Source organism: Lampetra fluviatilis, chromosome 44 (genome assembly GCF_964198595.1).
Source record: "Lampetra fluviatilis chromosome 44, kcLamFluv1.1, whole genome shotgun sequence".
Classification (NCBI taxonomy): domain Eukaryota; kingdom Metazoa; phylum Chordata; class Hyperoartia; order Petromyzontiformes; family Petromyzontidae; genus Lampetra; species Lampetra fluviatilis.
This window is the reverse complement of record NC_136318.1, coordinates 5,025,315-5,043,117: the sequence shown is the minus strand read 5'-3', so window position 1 is coordinate 5,043,117 and position 17,803 is coordinate 5,025,315. Positions and strand designations below refer to the sequence as shown.

At 46.2% G+C, this 17,803-nt stretch overlaps 1 protein-coding gene and 1 non-coding gene across 5 annotated transcripts; both read left to right on the top strand.

Moving 5' to 3' along the window:
* Positions 1–4,783: 4,783 nt before the first annotated feature.
* SLC25A3 (solute carrier family 25 member 3) lies at positions 4,784–16,451 on the top strand. Of its 4 annotated transcripts, none has more exons than XM_078876566.1 (8): positions 4,784–4,845; positions 4,999–5,224; positions 10,992–11,116; positions 11,559–11,738; positions 12,099–12,280; positions 13,598–13,770; positions 14,697–14,807; positions 15,579–16,451. In XM_078876566.1, the coding sequence occupies exons 2-8, from the start codon at positions 5,047–5,049 to the stop codon at positions 15,737–15,739; spliced, it is 1,110 nt and encodes a 369-aa protein (XP_078732692.1). In that variant the 5' UTR covers positions 4,784–4,845; positions 4,999–5,046; the 3' UTR covers positions 15,740–16,451. The 4 variants fall into 4 exon arrangements, with proteins under 4 accessions (XP_078732692.1, XP_078732690.1, XP_078732691.1 ...); XM_078876564.1 differs by having other exon boundaries at positions 4,804–4,885; XM_078876565.1 differs by having other exon boundaries at positions 4,815–4,881.
* Positions 12,803–13,066, top strand: LOC144947405 (small nucleolar RNA SNORA53). Its single transcript, XR_013640060.1, has one exon. It is a non-coding gene; the product is annotated as a small nucleolar RNA SNORA53 (small nucleolar RNA).
* Positions 16,452–17,803: the final 1,352 nt, after the last annotated feature.

The window sequence follows — 17,803 nt, the reverse complement described above, 5'->3', positions numbered from 1 at the left end:
CTAGATTTAAAGTCACATAGACAGGTTCAAATTAATAAAAAAAAACTACGTTTCGATTACAAACAAACAAAATTCCCGCCAAAAAGTGAGGCGATTTTTTTTTGTAAGAATTTAAAGGCAACTGAGGGGGGGGGGTAATTACCGCAGGGAATGTATTTAAAATAAATTAACACGATTGAATGGGCGCTAGGTTAAACGGTCAAGTTCACCACGATTTTTAAAAATCTATATTAAGCCCATCAATGAATATCCATGCATACTTTTTAGATCATTTTGCCAATCCGTTCCTGGTTGAGGCTTTCCCCACGACCTGGCGGGAAGCAGTACAGTTCAGCAATCCTGGTGCGTTTATCTGCCAGTGGGGGGGGGGGCGATGATTGCTATGTATACTCCAAAGTGAGTACATTTGTGTTATTTAGTCATTTTAAAATGTGTTAAAGTATGACACTGCCACACGGTGGCGTCGCTTGCAAACTTCGTCGGTAGGGGGCAGAGGTCGCAAACGGGTTTTGATTCCTTACCCGTACCCGGCCGCACCAGGGTCGCAAACGGCTACCCGTACCCTACCCAATACCCGGCTACCCGTACCCGACCGGGTATCGGGTAGGGTATGGGTACGGGTACCTGATTGCGACCTCTGGGATGAAGACATGTTGCAGGCGCGGGTGGGTTGATTCTATGAACTTGAATTGTGAGAAGAGACAAGACGTTGGGAAATGAGTGACGAGCGGTTACTCACCAGTGACTCACGGCCTACCCGTACCCGGCCGCACCAGGGTCGCAAACGGGTACCCATACCCGGCCGGGTATGGGTAGCCGGGTATCGGGTACCCGGTTGCGACCTCTGGTAGGGGGTCTTTAACTCGGGCGGCCGGGGGATTTGAACCGTGAACGTCTGCAACAAACGACGACTGCTGGGCCATGTATGTGGGTCTCAGATCAAGTTTCAAGTTAATGTATTAGGTATAGCCCTGTGAGCCATTCGGCTCTTAAATCGGGTGCAACCGCAACAAACAAAAACATGAACAAGAAAACATCTTAAAGTGACTATGTGACTATGTGCAAACAGAAAATCCAGGAAAAGACAGCAAAATATTCCACAAAAAGCACCGTACACCAACGTTGTGTGCAAAAATCCCAGTGGGATGCAAGTCAAACAACAACAACAAGACAACTTAGATTAAGGCCATCAATCTAACTCCGTACAACACAAACATCGCCAAACTAAAAAACTTTTCGAAAATCACCAAAATAAAGCCATAAAAGCAATGAAACAGTTATCATAGGAACTGTGACCTAATTTTCACAATAAACCATAGCTGGCTGCATGAGTCACTCCACAACAGATGTCTATCGTGTGTGAAAAGAGCTTTCCAGTCGAAATATTCTGATTTTGAGTCTATGGGTCTCTGTGCCAGTCCACACGAGGTCCAATTGTGGCCACGAATTGCAACAAAGTTTGTTTTGAATTCCATACGCAGGTAATGGATACGAAGTTTCAGAGACAGCTTTGGGCAAATACACAAACGTAGGCGCATTGCAGAATCACCAATCGTACCCTGTGCTCATGATGGCTTTGGGTGATACTGTGGTTATCGATCTTAGCGGCTGCCCGAGTAATACCTGAACCCCGATACTGAAGATCCCCCACAACACGAGTTCGATTAGCCGGTACTGACCAGCGTGGTGAAGTATGGTCAAACAACCCCCCCCCCCTTCTTCTTCTTGGTTCTTTCGGTAAAGTCACGTAGAAGGGAAATAATAAAGTAATAACACATAATCAAATACAAATGTTTTTGCATTTTATTATTTAATAAAATACACATAAAATTGCATTTTATTATGTTTTATTTGTATTCTTTTATTATTTCCCTTCTACGTGACTTTACCGAAAGAACCAAGAAGATGAATCCCTGCAGTCACGAAAGCTTTAAATCGAAACTCCCCCCACCAAATCACAATACGGTGACTCCCTTACAACTTAAACCAGCAGTGCATTGAGGAAGGACAATTCAATATTAATTCCGTCAAGTTTATATTACACGTCCAAGCATATCATACACGTATATTGTTACATTCCACTTGTTTATACGGGGAAGTGATCACGCGCGCGTACTTTATGACACGGCATCTTGATATAATGATTATATTCTATTTATGATTTATTCAGCGTCCTTTATCAGGGCACTTTACAACGCAATCACATTGTGATTACCATACAGAGTAAGTTGATCTGTTAGCACCGCGTGTGTAAGGCCCGACACAGGCCCCGTACCGACCCCGAGGCCCCGAATTTTCAGTCACGATTCCCGCTACTTTCGCCGCCTCCTATCCGCTCTACGGATTCCAATCACCCCTCCCCCTATCGCGGGGCGGCCCCAGCACGCGGCGGCGAGGGACGCCGATCAAAATCATACAGCGGATAAGCGCGAGCCCCGTTCCCCACCGCGACTTGTGCCGGATTGGTTGTCGAAATAAAGAAATAAATCCGAACTCGCGCGTGATTGGACGAGGGCTGGTGGGGGGGGGCGAGGATGTGACGTCACGACGGATTAGGTCTTTTGGTAAACTAGATTTAATCTTAATTTAGCTTTCGTGACTGCAGGAATTATTCTTTGGTTCTTTTCGGTTAAGTCACGTCTAGATTTAAATGATAGATTTGAAGCTTTCGTGACTGCAAGGATTCATACTCTTAGGTTTTTTCGGTAAAGTCACGCCGGTAAAAATAAAACAATAATAAAAATTCAAGTAAATCAATTAAATCACGACGTTTCGGAGACAACACAAGCTTCCTTCATCAGGTGTAAAAAAGGCACATCAAAATAACTGTAGTGAGAGTTATTTGTGATGGGACATTATTATACTGTATAGGGTAAGAGGAGGGGGGAGGATCCAAGAAGGACGGGTGCAGGGTGGGGGGCAGAGGTCGCAACCGGGTACCCGATACCCGGCTACCTGTACCCGACCGCACCAGAGTCGCAAACGGGTACCCGTACCCACGTGTACGGGTACCCGTTTGTGACCCTGGTGCGGTAGGCCGTGAGTCACTGGTGAGTAACCGTTTGTCACTCATTTCGGGTAGGGTACGGGTAGGGAACGGGTACCCGTACCCGACTGGGTACGGGTACCCGTTTGCGACCCTGGTGCGGCCAGGTATGGGTAAGGAATCAAAACCCGTTTGCGACCTCTGATGGGGGGGGGGGGTGGAGCCAGGAAGGTGATCCTAAAGGGCGCAACAAATGGTGAAAGTCACATCGATAGGTTCAAATTGATAAAAATAAAAAAACGTTTCGATTACAAAAAAAATTCCCGCCAAAAAGTGAGGCGATTTTTTATTTAAGAATCTAAAGGCAACTGAGGGGGTGGGGGGGTTAATACCCAAGGGAATTTATATTCTTTGGGTCTTTCGGTAAAGTCACATAGATAGGTTCAAATTAATAAAAAAAATACTACGACGTTTCGATTACAACACGAGCGATCGTCATCAGGAGGAAAAAAGAGGGAGAAAGCTGCCGAGGAAGACTTTTAAAGTCACGAAAGCTTTAAGTCAAGATTTACCGCAGGGAATTTTATTTCTAACTACGTGTCTTTACCAAAAATAAACAAAGAATATTTAAAATAAATTAACAAGATTGAATTGACGCTAGATCAAACGGACAAACGATCAAGTTGTTATTCTTGGTTCTTTCGGTAAAGTCACGTAGAAGGGAAATAAAGAAAACTATTATGATAAAATAATAATAAAAAATATTGCTGTGGATTTCACACCTGATGATGATTGCTTGTGTTGCAGTCGAAACGTCGAGATAATTTTTATTGTTTTATTTTTACTTTATTATTTTCCTTCTACGTGACTTTACCGAAAGAACCAAGAATATGAATCCCTGCAGTCACGAAAGCTTTAAATCAAAAGATCAAGTTGTTATAACGTTCTGACCCCGTGCCCCTATTGGACATGTCAAAAAAAGAGCTTTACAGCTGTTCGGATTCCTCCTGCAATATAAATAAAGATGCTGATGATTCTGATCTATCAAAAAGGAGCTCAATAGCTCATCGGATTCCTCCTGCAGTATAAATAAAGATTTATAAAGTAAAGTTCACCTCCAGCTCAACCTCTACACGAGGTCGCCATATCACGATGCTCATCCATTCAGGAATCGACTTCTCGATTCGATCCAATAGTTATAATAGTTTATTTCGCCAGTGTGTGCGTGTAGATATGTATAAATGCTCGATGATTTACGTGCAACAATTACAACAAGAAAAAACCCGATATTCATCGATTCATATGAATAGTATCGCGAGCACAATCGATGGATTCATTTTGCAAATCGTCGTTGGAACCGATTCGGAATCAATTCCGTTATTGCGCGCGATGCTACAACCGCTACGGGAAATTCCGCGTGCAACAATCGCGTGCACTAGCACGCGCACAACATATACGGAAATGGAAAGAGACAATCGAATTAAATTCCTCACGATTCTAATCTATAGTATCGATCCAGTCACGACTAGATAATTTCCTCTGACCTGGCATGGGCCCGCGCGATCAATCACGTGGCGCGCGCTGAAACCCAAGAAACGCGGCGGCCGTGACGTCACACAGCTCGTCGACGTCACCGCCGCGGGTGACCTTGCCGCCGGTCGCGGCGGGCGCGCGCGCGGGCGTGGCGGTTGTTCTCGCGCTGCCCACGTGACTCCCCGTGGACGGACCAATGAGCGGCGGCGGTGGTGGTTTGTGGGGGAGGAGCTTAGGCCGTAGCCCCTCCCATTCCCCCCCCCACCCTTGCCGGATGTGACGTATTTCCGACCTCGGTGTCTTTTGGTGAAGGAGGCGTCCATCTTGTGAGTGGCAGCACCGGCGGGAACTGGGAGGAGGTGGTGGGTGAGAGTCCTTGAGGCGTTTCGGTATAAAATAAAACCCCTCACGGGCGTAGCATTCGGTCTTAATTCGTTGTGAGGGGATTGTAAGTAAGGCTTGCGCGTCCGTGTGTGCAGGTGCGGGTGTTAATTAAAGACGAAGCCGAAACCCACCCAGTTGCAGACATGTTCACCTCGGTCCTTCCCGCGTCGAGGATCAACCTCTTCCACAGACCACACTTCACCCTCGCCCGCGACGATGGTGGCGACATCGCCTCGCCCTCGTCTCCCGCCGCCTCGTCGCCTTCGTCGGAGCTGGTGGCGGCTCCCCAACGTCGTCAACTTGCCGCGGCGTCCGCGAGCGGTGAGAGAGAGAGGGGGATGGGGGGTTCAAGGCGATTCTGCGGCAAGAGAGGGGAGCTTGGGAGTTAAAATTGTTCGTGAAAGGTTGTGAGGGTAGAAGGCTGCGAGCTGGGTTGGTTGCAGTGCGTGATTGAGATGTAATGCTCGAGAGCGCTTTGTATAAAGTCGTGTGTGGGGTCTTGGGTCGACGTTATGGGCTTTTGGTCTTAAGTTGCAAGCTTGGTTTTTTGGGAGCTTAAAAGTGCAATACAACATCCAGATTGTGCTATACACACCAAGGATGCCCACAGTGCTGTACCCCCTGTAAGGAATAAGCCAACTCGTGACCTCCATTGCGGAAGCTTCCTCTTTGTCATTGTAAACGTCCTTCACACAGCGGCTCCTTTCATTTATTAACTCTTTCATTTATTATTCCATCAACAAAGTCCATGTTCTACACGGGTGAAGGTCTCGATGCTATTACCAATGCTACGGTCACAAAAACCTCAGCCGAGGAGGGTATGGTGGTAATGGAATTAATTATAATGCGAGAGGTTTTAAAGACGGATTCCTCCCTCCAGCTGTGTAGCCTCATAGCCGGTTGGAGGAAGTTTTGTTAGAACATCAACTAAAGCCGGCTGTGGTGATCTTTGTACACTGCACCAGGTACCCCTTTGTTAAGGTGGAGTCGACCTACGGGGATGAGTAGATTAGCGCACGGGTTGATAAGCAAAATAAAAAAGCCGTTTCGAATTCGATCAATTAAAAACCCACAATATTTCAATAGCCGGCAGTGCACTATGTGGTGACACACGAGACGCAGTGGTCCTTGGTGAAGCCAGTCCTTAAAGAGCCTCATGCCGCCTCTGGGAGCCGCACGTGGTCGACCCACGTGGTCGACCCCTGACCTCGGGGAAACGTGAGGTTTGTTTCTAGCCCTCGTGTCGCAGCACACGGTCCTATGCCGTCGTGCCCTTTCACACACATTTCCACTCACCGCAGTATACTGTACTCTCGACGTGTTTGCCTTTGCGTTGAAGCGCTGGCTGGGTGAGTTGGTTGGGACGGTGAGGATCAGGAGGGCGGCCTTTGGCAGGGAGAGGAGAGTCGGGCGCGCCTAAAATATTTGGCAGATGCCACGCTTTTTAGTCTCCATTTGACTCAAAAGGCTAGAGAAGAAAACGTATGCACTAGCGTCCGTGTGTGTTGGCTGTGCGTGTATATAGTACACACACGACTTGCACGTACGACTAGCTTTATTGGTGATGTGGTGAAAGACACTACTGTTTTGTGAAAAATACAGCAGCCGGTCAACGTTTGCTTTAAGTGCGATCAGAAGGCACGATATCGGGTGTGGTGGCATCAACCATTCTTGGAAAAACGTGGGTGAGTCGTGTTAGGGGATGAGATTGTAGCTTCCATTTGACCATTTTTAAAAGTAATAGTATTTCATTATGCAGTGGTGCCACCAGTGCTGGTGAAGGAATGCGAGCGATGCGGGGTGGGTCTCATTGGGTAATTGGAAACTCTTGAGGCTTTGTCCTCCCATTGAATTCCACACAGTTGGGGATAAGGGGGTAGGGCAGAACGATTTGTGGGAAATATCTAATTGCGATTTTTCTGACATTGCGATTTGATTTGCGATTAAATTTTCTTAAGTCAAGCTTCAGTTCAATATTCACTGTGTAATAGATTTAAAACATGTGATGCAGCATTACCACATGATACCATCAAAATATGAACTGCTATTATTATAATGCAAGGATGAGAACTTAAAAGATATGAATTGCTTCCAACATGTATTTATCAAAATTTTGTTATTGAAATAGAACAATGGAACAGAACACTTGTTAAGTTAAATAAGTAATAATAAAATCAAACAATTCCAATAAGAAAGTAATAGGACTTTTCAAATCGCAAAAAATCGCAGCCTTTCCGATTTACCAATCGCATTGTTTTAAATTTCGATTTTAAATAGAAATGAATCGTTACTGCACGTCAAAAGTTCTTTAATTTGCAGTCAATAAAACTTTACAATTAAACTAACTTTAATTTGGAGCCTACAACTTAAACGAAGTGTGGTCAAGACCTGGACTTTAGTACAAGTATTTTAAGTGAATATATTCTGTTAAACGTTTTCCTTTGTTCCCTTGTTGGCCACAACTGTTTAATGTACATATGTTTAAACAATCTATAGGATTGTTCTACTCAAGAAGATAGTTTCGGAAATGTGGAAGGTTTGTTTTATTCCCTCCCGATCAGACAAGGCAGTGAGCTATAGTTGCTGCTGGCATCCATATCTATCTGGCCACGTGGGAGGGCGAACACGTCGCTGGCGCTGTTGAGCATTCACTGCAGTTACTCCCGAAATAGAGCATTAAAACTTACAGCTGATTTACAGGTTGTGCACAGTGTCCGTTTAACCCTGGTAAATGCCACGTAATGAAACTGGGCAAAGTTCAAGCGTGCAGCATCTTGTGTGTGCTTTAATGTTGGACTTTGATAGCCCGGCAGCTGCATTGTCACCCAAATGTGCCTACTAATCACACTGTTAATTATCCCATTTTAATAAAGCAATAATTGCGGGAGGGGGCTTGGCGTCAGACATGCCAAGACACCAATACAGTACCATGTGAAGGGCGTTGTACATGTTACATAAACGAGATGCCACGCTTGTTCGTTCATGAACTTTATCTATCCATGTCGGTATCGGGATAGAATGTGGCTTCCTTTGTAAAGGAGAACTGGGGTGCTACGGGATAGTAGGTTAAAACATGTTCTGACGGTAACAAGAGCATTGTTTATGTGTACGGCAATTTATGTGTTAGTTTTTTCAAGATAATTTGGTTGAGTATTACACTGCCTTTTATACAGTTATTTTTGGCACGGTGGTACAGTCTCATTAATAAAGCACCTAGTATGCGCTTACTGCACCTCCAGACAAGTGGAGGCAAACACGGATACGTTGTCTAAACATTATTTTCAAAACGATTGTGGGTTACTTATATGTTATATGTGCACAGGGAATAGTTTAAGAATAATTTTACAAAAAAAATGTTTTATCTTAATCCACTGCTGCATAAAGGTTTTCCTACTCCATGTCGGTCATTGTTAGTGTGAATTATTAAATGGGCATATATCAGTTGCCAAGACCAAGAAAGTTTGCCGAGTTCATATGACTGCGCTAACCATTCTGCCACGTTATTAATAAAGCTGTGATTTTGGCACAATGTCACGGTAGTCACGGAAATCGAAATTTTAACAAAGACCAAAGTGATATCTTGCACATGGTCTTAAAGATGAATGATTAGGCACTTTGTATCCTTCATAAATGCCATATGTTCAGGGGTGGACTGCCTGACCATGTTCCTTGACCTTTCCATGCATTTTTTTATCCCCGCACTTTTGGGTATGACATTTACAAAAAATATGACAATCATAGTCTTTGCCATGACCAAGTCTAATTGATCGTTGTGGTCTTAATCACCTTGTCCACAAATAAGGTCAAACAATCTACCAATATGAATGCAACAAGCACTGTGGAACACATCATTAACTCAAGTCAGCGGAGCTTTCTCAGAAGGGCAGGAGTAGCATACTTTCACTCGCTCTCCGCCAAACCCATCCGCTCAATTTCCAATATTGGCATCAATTTATTGTTGCCACTCAACTGGTATCCATACGAGAGGGCGAGCTTGAGACTGTGTAGTCGGTCTCGCTTCAACGAATGGGGGTAGCTGCGGGCGCTGCTAACGAGTGTTGGTGCTCTCGCTTCGTTGCCTGACGAGAACCCCGTTGTTCTCGGCCTGGCAGAGGACAGCTGTGCGTACGGCTCGAGCAAGTACTTCCTTTTGTGCGCCTTTGGCGGCATCGTGAGTTGTGGCACCACGCACACGGCCATAGTGCCGCTTGACCTGGTCAAGTGCCGCATCCAGGTGCGTCCATTGTGTGTGTGGCACGGAGTGAGGTGTTGGCACGGTGTTTGTGATGCCTACCCCAGTTTTTGACTGCTCGTTCTAACCCAAAAAAACAAGCGACCGACCCAGCCTGCTTCTTCAACAGCCAGCGCCAGACCTGAGATCAATTTGGAATTATAAATGGAATTGTCGGTTAAGTGATTTATAATAATTAGTTGTCAGTTTAAGTTAAACTGCTTGAGTGTTTGTGGGTTGTAGCGATAGTTTTGCATAATTTGTGATGCTTCACCCCACGAGCTGGGAGCTTCGGTTCAAGAAATTAATTTCTTGATGAAGCACCCAGAACGCAAAACAAAACATCGGATATTCCAAACAAAATTCGTTACTTCCTGAAAACCTTGCACGGACGGTAATGCTGCAAAAATTGTGTTTATAATTGATCACAGGGTCTGACTAGCACAAGCATGTCTCATGAGGAAAATATAAATCTCTAAATTCAGCTAGTTCTTTGCATACAGTGCAGTTTTTTTGGAGACAAGAGTTAGGCTAAAGTTAATCAAAAACCCTGTTGTGGTTTGATTTATTGCTTTGTTATTAGTGTAGGTCACATGTCTGCACTTTTAATTACATTTCCCTTGCTATGCTAAGTTTTAATCCCATATAGGAGTCCCAAATTAAAGTTGGAATCTCATACCCATTTGAAGTCACAAGTTAATGCTATTTTGGAAACGTTAACCAGAACTATACACTTTGAAAATCTACAATATTCATTATCCAAATCAAAGTCTTTAGTCCTTTCTAAGGCACTCTTAATACAATTATACAGTACAATTCAACTTTGTACATCACATCTTAAATGTAATCGCACCAATTTGCTGTACAGAACAGTGGCGTATTTTAGAGGCAGTCGGAGGCAGAGGGAAAATGGATGCCCTACTGCAATAAAATAGCTCAAATCTTCCCACTGAGTGAATAAAGTGTTTTTTCCATTTGCTTTGTCACTTAAAAACATACAAAGTGAATAATACATCTCACGTAGTGGTTTTACACAAGGAACTACAATAATCTAAACTTGTCAAGTTTAAACTTGTCAAGTTTAGATTATTGTCAAGTTCTGTAACCTTGCGAAGGTTATTATTTATACATTGCAGTCGTTCATTTGTTTGCTTTCCGTTCCTGCGTCCTCTTGGCTGCGGGCGTCCAAAAGGTGCCCTTGGAGCGATGAGTCCAACCTTGAAGGGGGGGCGGCGCTGGCTGGAATGTGGGTGGGGTGGGCACAGTGCTGCTGAGCTTGCACGGGCATTTATGACCGACATGGCAGCCTAGCGACACGTACAAAAAAACGGAACGCATGTAGACGTCTCCCATTCAAGGGTTACGTTGTTAAAATGTTGGTGTATTTTTTACACTTTACAACCAATTTTTTTTAAAGCATTGATGCATTAGAGCTGTCTAATGCATTAATGCCCACAATGACTTTTATGAAGATTAGCCAACATAGAGAAACGTTTATTTTAAGTTATGTTGCTATTGGGGACTTAGCCTTAAGGAAACTGGCCAAATTTATGAAAGTTGCCCAGAATTTCACTAAACAATTGCACCTTTCTCTCATCACCATGACGTCATGAAGAATGTGACGTCATCTCGTTATGTGGCTCGGAATGTAACATCATTGCTGCTTCAATCCGAAGAATGCGTATTGAAGTGTCATAGAATCGATACATATGCTTTATTTTGTTTGTATTAACCCGAGTGATAACTAACCAAAGGTTTTGTGTGTTTTTAGCGTCCTAACCATGCTGTGTGCACGAATCAAACCCGCACGGTGTGCTGTGTTGTGTACGGTCGTGCATTTTTGTGCGACACTTGCAGACAACTGCAGCTGTGAATACGGCTCGACAAAGTACTACGTGCTTTGTGGGTTTGGTGGAATTCTGAGCTGCGGCGTCACTCACACGGCCATCGTCCCCCTCGACCTGGTCAAATGCCGCATTCAGGTGTGCAGCAGTCGTCGTAATCCATCATATTTAAAAAAATTATTTAACCCGATATAGTGTGTAAAATTATCAATAATCTGCAGCCCCTTTTTCGATACGATGGAGTTTGACCAAACGTCTTAACTCTGGTCAGTTGGAGATGGGGGGGGGGGCTGTGCCCCCAGCTCCCGTTCCAATATTGCTCGCCGCTTACCTTTAATGTGGCTGGAAACGGAACTCGTGTCATATACCCCCCTGTGCTAAACCTAATCGAATGCAGTTTGTGCTATTGGCGTTAAATCAGATATGAGATAAAAAAAAAACATTTGTTATTTACTGGCAGTGGATGCCCTGGAAGAATGGCACAGAACAACTTGTGAAGTCCTTGCAGTAAGTGCCCACTAGGTGGCACACCGGTTTGTATTCCCTACAAAGAGTACCTGACGTGTTCACCTGGTTGCAGGTGGACCCCGGCAAATACAAGGGCATCTTCACTGGCTTCTCGGTGTCGGTGCGCGAGGAGGGCATGCGTGGCCTGGCCAAGGGATGGGCTCCCACCTTCATCGGCTACTCCATGCAGGGCCTCTGCAAGTTTGGCTTGTATGAGGTCTTCAAGGTCTTCTATGGCAACCTGCTCGGTGAGGTGAGTGCCGAAATATGCCGTGAGCACGGGTTTTGGAGGAGAAAGTTGATCGTTTATATATGCCGTGGCCGCCCGGTAATTAGTTGGCAAAGCAATCCAGTTTGTTTTGGCTTTTACGAGCCAGATTTAGTTAAACTGAGACTTGTAAGCATTGGCTACATAGACCACACTACCACAGATTACTCTGGAATGGTCAGAAATCGTTTACCTTTTTCATGTGCACTCGACAGCCATCACCTGTTACAAATGACCTGCTTTTGCGCTCATAAATGTTGAACTGGTTTTAACTTCTGCTTGAGCATCGTCTGCCAAGGCATGGCGCTCGTAAACCTGATGTTCCATCTGGTGTGCCGTCCGCAGGAAAACTGCTACCTGTGGCGCACGTCGTTGTACCTGGCGGCGTCGGCCAGCGCCGAGTTCTTTGCCGACATTGCGCTGGCGCCCATGGAGGCTTGCAAGGTGCGCATCCAGACGCAGCCCGGCTTCGCCAACACACTGCGCCAGGCCTTCCCCAAGATGTACAAAGAGGAGGGCGTCTGGGCGTAAGTGGTTGCTGTGCAACGTTCGCTGTCGCGTCTGTATTGTGATGGTTTGTTCAGTATTGCACCGTGCTACCGTCATCAAGATTCTATTATCTTTGCTGCCGTGGTCAGATGAGTCGCACGATTGACTTGCATTCCAGAGGTTGCCGGTATCACTCCCATCTCCTGACGTGAGAGTAAAAAAAAAGGTACAGGTTTCTTAAATCACCCCCCCCTCCCCCGCAGCTCTGTGCATCCATCATTATAAATAAGTACACTAAAGTGCCCGTCGTGATTGGTGTGCTCTGTTGCAGAATTTTTTCTGGGTCTCTATAGACTGGTGCAGATGTGACCAGTAGCCATACTGGATATGGTGGTGTGCCAGATGTAGAAATGTTTTCCCGGGTTGCTGGTAAACTGCAATAGGGGTCACATGACGAGTGTCCACAGCCATAGTTTGTGGAGGTATATTAGATGTGGTGTGCCGGGTCAAATGTTGACCCAGGACAGAGCCCGGCTGAAAAGAGAATTAGCATCTTGAATAACACGCTCCTTAGATCCACCTCTGGGACCCCTTGCTGTCCTCCACCGCTTCCGTTATTTCCCGCTCTGCCCTGTCACCCGTCAGGGAACCCCACTGGGGTCCGCCTGATGTGTGCCTTGGCAGGCGGGGCGTTGCGGCGGTTGTGGCGCTCAGACCTGGGTCCACCAACTTTTCCGGTTGCACGGTCGGAGGTGCATGAGTCATTGGCGTGTGAGAGCAATATACCTGCGCACTGGTCCGATTCGGGCCCAGCGGCAGCCTACACCGATTCTGCCTCGATCTCCCGGGGCCCTCATGTCCCCCTCATGATGAAAGGAATGGGGGCCCTGGTGGGGCGAGGGGAGGAGGAAGGGCATTCCCTCCGCTGGATCCCAATCAGTGTGCGGACACTACCTTGGTGCTGCTGCCGCTGGCTGCTTCAAGCTGGCTGTGTTTGGAATTTGTAAACTGATAGTGTGGGTTGGCGCAAAAGTGGTGGTTAGGGCACGCAGCCCTGCGGTGTCATGTCACGATTCATGAGTTATGTTTGTCTCTGTCTGCGCATGCCACATGCACGTGTGCCCTTGTCCTTCTGTATGTGTACCTTTGCTTGTATCCTGTAACTGTGTTTGTCTCCTGTGTGTCTCATAGCTTTGTGTGTCCGTCTCTTCTTGTCTCACAAGTTTGTGTCGCTATGTATCCTGTGTCTCCATGTCTCGCACCTACATCTTCTGTCTGTCCTTCACACCAATGTGTCCTACGAGTCTCCTCTGTGCCTCACACCGTGCACATTTCCTGCGTTTGCCGTTGTGCAGCTTCTATAAGGGTGTGGTGCCGCTGTGGATGCGGCAAATCCCCTACACCATGATGAAGTTCGCTTGCTTTGAGCGCACGGTGGAAGCTCTCTACAAGTTTGTGGTGCCCAAGCCACGTGCGGACTGCACCAAGGGCGAGCAACTTCTCGTCACCTTCACCGCCGGATACATCGGTACGATCACCACCACCTCCCATTCTGTACCGCCTAAATCACAAATGAGAATGCGAAGCTAGCAGCGACACCACCTCTAGCTTCGTTTGACCTTGGTAGTTTGTTGCGAGCTGTGCTGTGATGTAATAATTAGCACACTTGCGTTCTGAAGGTTGCCACTTCCACTCTACATTTCTTAATATTTTGGCTCGCCACTACAAAGCAGCTATTTCTATGAATAATATTTACATTTATATGGCACTTAAATGCCTCGGCAACTCAAAGCACTATTCAGCACATCCCATGTCAAACAATTCAAATGGCATCCCCAGTGGCAGCTGTCTTTTTGGACCCAAGGTGACTCCTCGTTTGGCCTTGGCCTGCATTTGGGCATTCTGCCAGGATGCGCGATTAATTGTTGCGTGTAATCCCAAATCTGGCTTTGTGTCCCCACCCCCTGTGCTTCCATGTTTATCACGTTTCTTGAGCTGTTGTGTTCTCTCTCTTCGTAAGACACACCTGGCCGTCTGCGTTGACTTTCAGCTTGCCTGAGATGGACACTGCCACCACTCTCGCTTTATTTCTTGTCTTTTAATTTCTGACCCAATACAGTCTGTTGTCATCCCTGAGATCCCACCTGCCATCCTTGTTTTTTTGGCGCACAATTGTGATAGTTCGGAGATGTAATACAGTGGTGATATCGGCATGGTAATTTCCTACGAAAGTCGTGTTATTTTATTGCTATTGATGGTGGTCGATTGACACATTTTGATGGCAATGTTCATGATGTGACGGTTTTTAATGCGATAATATCAATACGGCGATGTGAGGCGGTGGTCGTGACATGGTCATTTTGGTGGCGATGATGACATACGGTAATTTTCATGCTTGTTGTGGTGATGATGACCCCAACTGTGACCTGTCGCCCCCAATCACCGCGTGCACAGCCGGTGTGTTCTGCGCCATCGTGTCCCACCCGGCCGACTCGGTGGTGTCGGTGCTCAACAAGGAGAAGGGCAGCACCGCCGCTGACGTCCTCAAAAAGCTCGGCCCCCTTGGTAATTTACCGCACGCTACACCGCCACCCTCCCAGTCCCTTCACATGTTACATTTTACATGATTCACACACTTACAAATGTGGAACCAGCTTCACTTCGTGCTGGGATCAGAGCTCGATGGGCGGCAGGAGCTGTGTACGGTCAAGTCAGTGAATTATCAGCAAAGGGAGGGCCAACATTACCCAGCATTGCAACTAGCCCATGTTTTTGCACTTGTATGTTGAACTTTTTTCACACCATACGTAGCCAATAGTACTTATCGAAGGTACACTCTAACTGCACTTTAAAAACACTACCTGCCTGTCATCTTCACCAAGTTGAGCGTGCGGCAAGAGCTGGTTAATTTGTTTCTGGCTGACTGTAGCCTTGACAGCATCTACACGGCCTCATTGTCAATCCACTGCTGGATGAGGGCCTCTCCGGTTCACCATGTCAGTGTATTATATGGTTGTTTAATGACTCTTTACCATGCTGGTCAGTGTTGGTTGGTGAGCGTGCGAACATGGACGGACGTATATTATAACAACCGAATTGCTGCACTGCTCTCTCGTACTCGTTGGTCACCCATTCAAACACATTCCAGACTTGGTCATACTTAGCTTTCGAGAACTGACGAGATCCGGTGCATTCCGGGTGATTCATTTGTAAGCAATCGCACATGTACTGAAAACGCGCATGTGTGGAGGTGTTTGCTGACGGCACATGCCCCAATAGTCTGAACGGGCTACATATATGGGGGATCTTTGCTAAAATGTGTCTGTGCCGATGCAGGTGTGTGGAAGGGCCTGGTTGCCCGTATCATCATGATCGGCACACTCACTGCGCTGCAGTGGTTCATCTACGACTCGGTGAAGGTTTACTTCCGCCTACCGCGCCCACCTCCTCCGGAGATGCCCGAGTCTCTCAAGCGCAAGCTGCAGCTCAGCGAGTAAGGTGGAGGAGGAGAGCAACTGCGGCGCCATCGCTCAACTCGGCCGCCAGCAATCTCCTCTTCCTCCTTCCAGCGGGGCCCTGACACTGCTAAGGCCCCGCTCGGTGGTCTCGTTGGAATGTTCAACTTTAGCATTTTCTGGAGGGGGCTTGCGGTTGGCGCCAATCGGGATGCCCTCATCATCTTCATACGCTGCCGGTTCCAGCGGTGCTAGTTCCCGTTGCAGCCCGCGCAACAGAATGAATTTATTTTGTTCCGAGTTGGCGGCGATTAATGGCCAACACAGACCCCTCTAGTATAAACACGCACTTCCCCTGCACCTTTCAGCAACACTGGCAGTGTTTATTATCTCATTACTTAGCGGTTAAACATTTCGTTGCTCGCAAGCGTGTGTGTGTGCTCGCTCTTTCGCCGCCTCTTCCTTCCACCACCCCGTAACCTGAGCTGTGTATTTATGTGAGGTTCCCATAGAGCCAACAGAGCAGAGTGACTGGGGCCCTCTAGATTTCCATGTTTCCCTGCGAGCTGTGTTAATAGTTTAAACGCTGTGATGGTAAATGCAATAAAAGCATCGAGGAGAAATTGGCAGAAACCCCTGGGGAGGGCTTCGGTCACGGATTTATCAACTGAAGTCTGGCCGCACAACGCACACCCATGATGTTGAGATGTGTAATAAGAGCATCTGAATAAAACATGTACATCTTACGTGACAACTGCTGTGAGACTTTTCTATCCGTGTGCGGTAGGTTTTACATTTTTTCTGTCATTCTGAAACTCCAGCCTTGGATACTTCACAAATGATCCTCATGTTTTGTTTTAGACTGATCCAAAAACATGGCGTCACTTCAATGCGTTTCCTGCCAAAGGTGATTTTTGCATCGGGTGACGTAGATTATTTATACCAAGACATTTTAAACAAGTCAATGGAAATTATTCGGATTTGAAATGTCAATACGAAACTCATCTCTAGTATGCAATGTAGTTCATAGGTCGAGACCAAATATTGTACATGTTAGTACTACATGAGATGGAAAATTTTAGTTGCACCAATATCTTTACATTGCCAATAAAAGTTAAGTGTGCAGTGACCTTCATAAGTATATTATCACATGATTTTCTGCAATGTGTCAATTATCACAATGGATAATTTAAAACTCGCCAGTTCGATTCAATCCTCAAGCACTGCAGGTTGAAACTTAGCACGTTTTTTAAATCCTGCCTTTGTCTCCCCAGCAGTATAAAAGGTGAATCCAGTCAGTCCAGTTGTGAGTATCCCACCTCTTATAAAACATCAGGCCAGTGTAAAAAAGAGTAGGTCAAAATACCCTGCCAACAGTGGTGTGAGTATGAAATTGCAGGGCTGCACTTGCATCACATTTTCATTGGCCATATACAGAAACTAGTCGCCATGTTTTCTACCACCCGTGGTACTAAATTCTGCTTTCAACTGGACGAGTGGTGGTCGTGGCGGCTAGCCAGAAACCGCACTGAATACTGTGCCAAGTGTTACCCACAGCATCACCGCCTCCTTGCCGCTGGCTGGGATGGTTTGCAAATACCGGATTCTTTTGCAAGAACAGATGTGAAGAAAGATTTTGGTTGTGACAGTATATTTCACTTGTAGCTGCGTGTTCTTGCTCTTGCCTGAATCTGCCTGTCGTGGCTGGTTTTGTGTTTATACAAAGCCGGCTTGTGGTGGTGTGGAGAGGCCTGGGCTTGTAAGTTTAGCTGAGGGTATGTTTCAATTGTTTTCGTTTACCCGTGACTTCGGGATAGAGATGACCTTTAGTGTACAGACCTTTGCAGCACTCGCCAGGAACCAACCTGTTTTAAGATGTCATTCAACTTCTTAACTGGTCGAGGGCAGAATCGACTTAAACATGAATGTCCTCTCTCGAGGCTTTTCGTATTCATGATTTAACCATGGGGATTGCTTGACCGTACTTTACTGGTCCGCGTGGGTTCTTAAATGAGTGCTTTGAGGGCTCCTTCAGATGTTGCCACTGATGATAGAAAGCCTGGCCAAGGGTTAAACTTGACTGGCCAGGTTTTTCGTGCTAGTGTC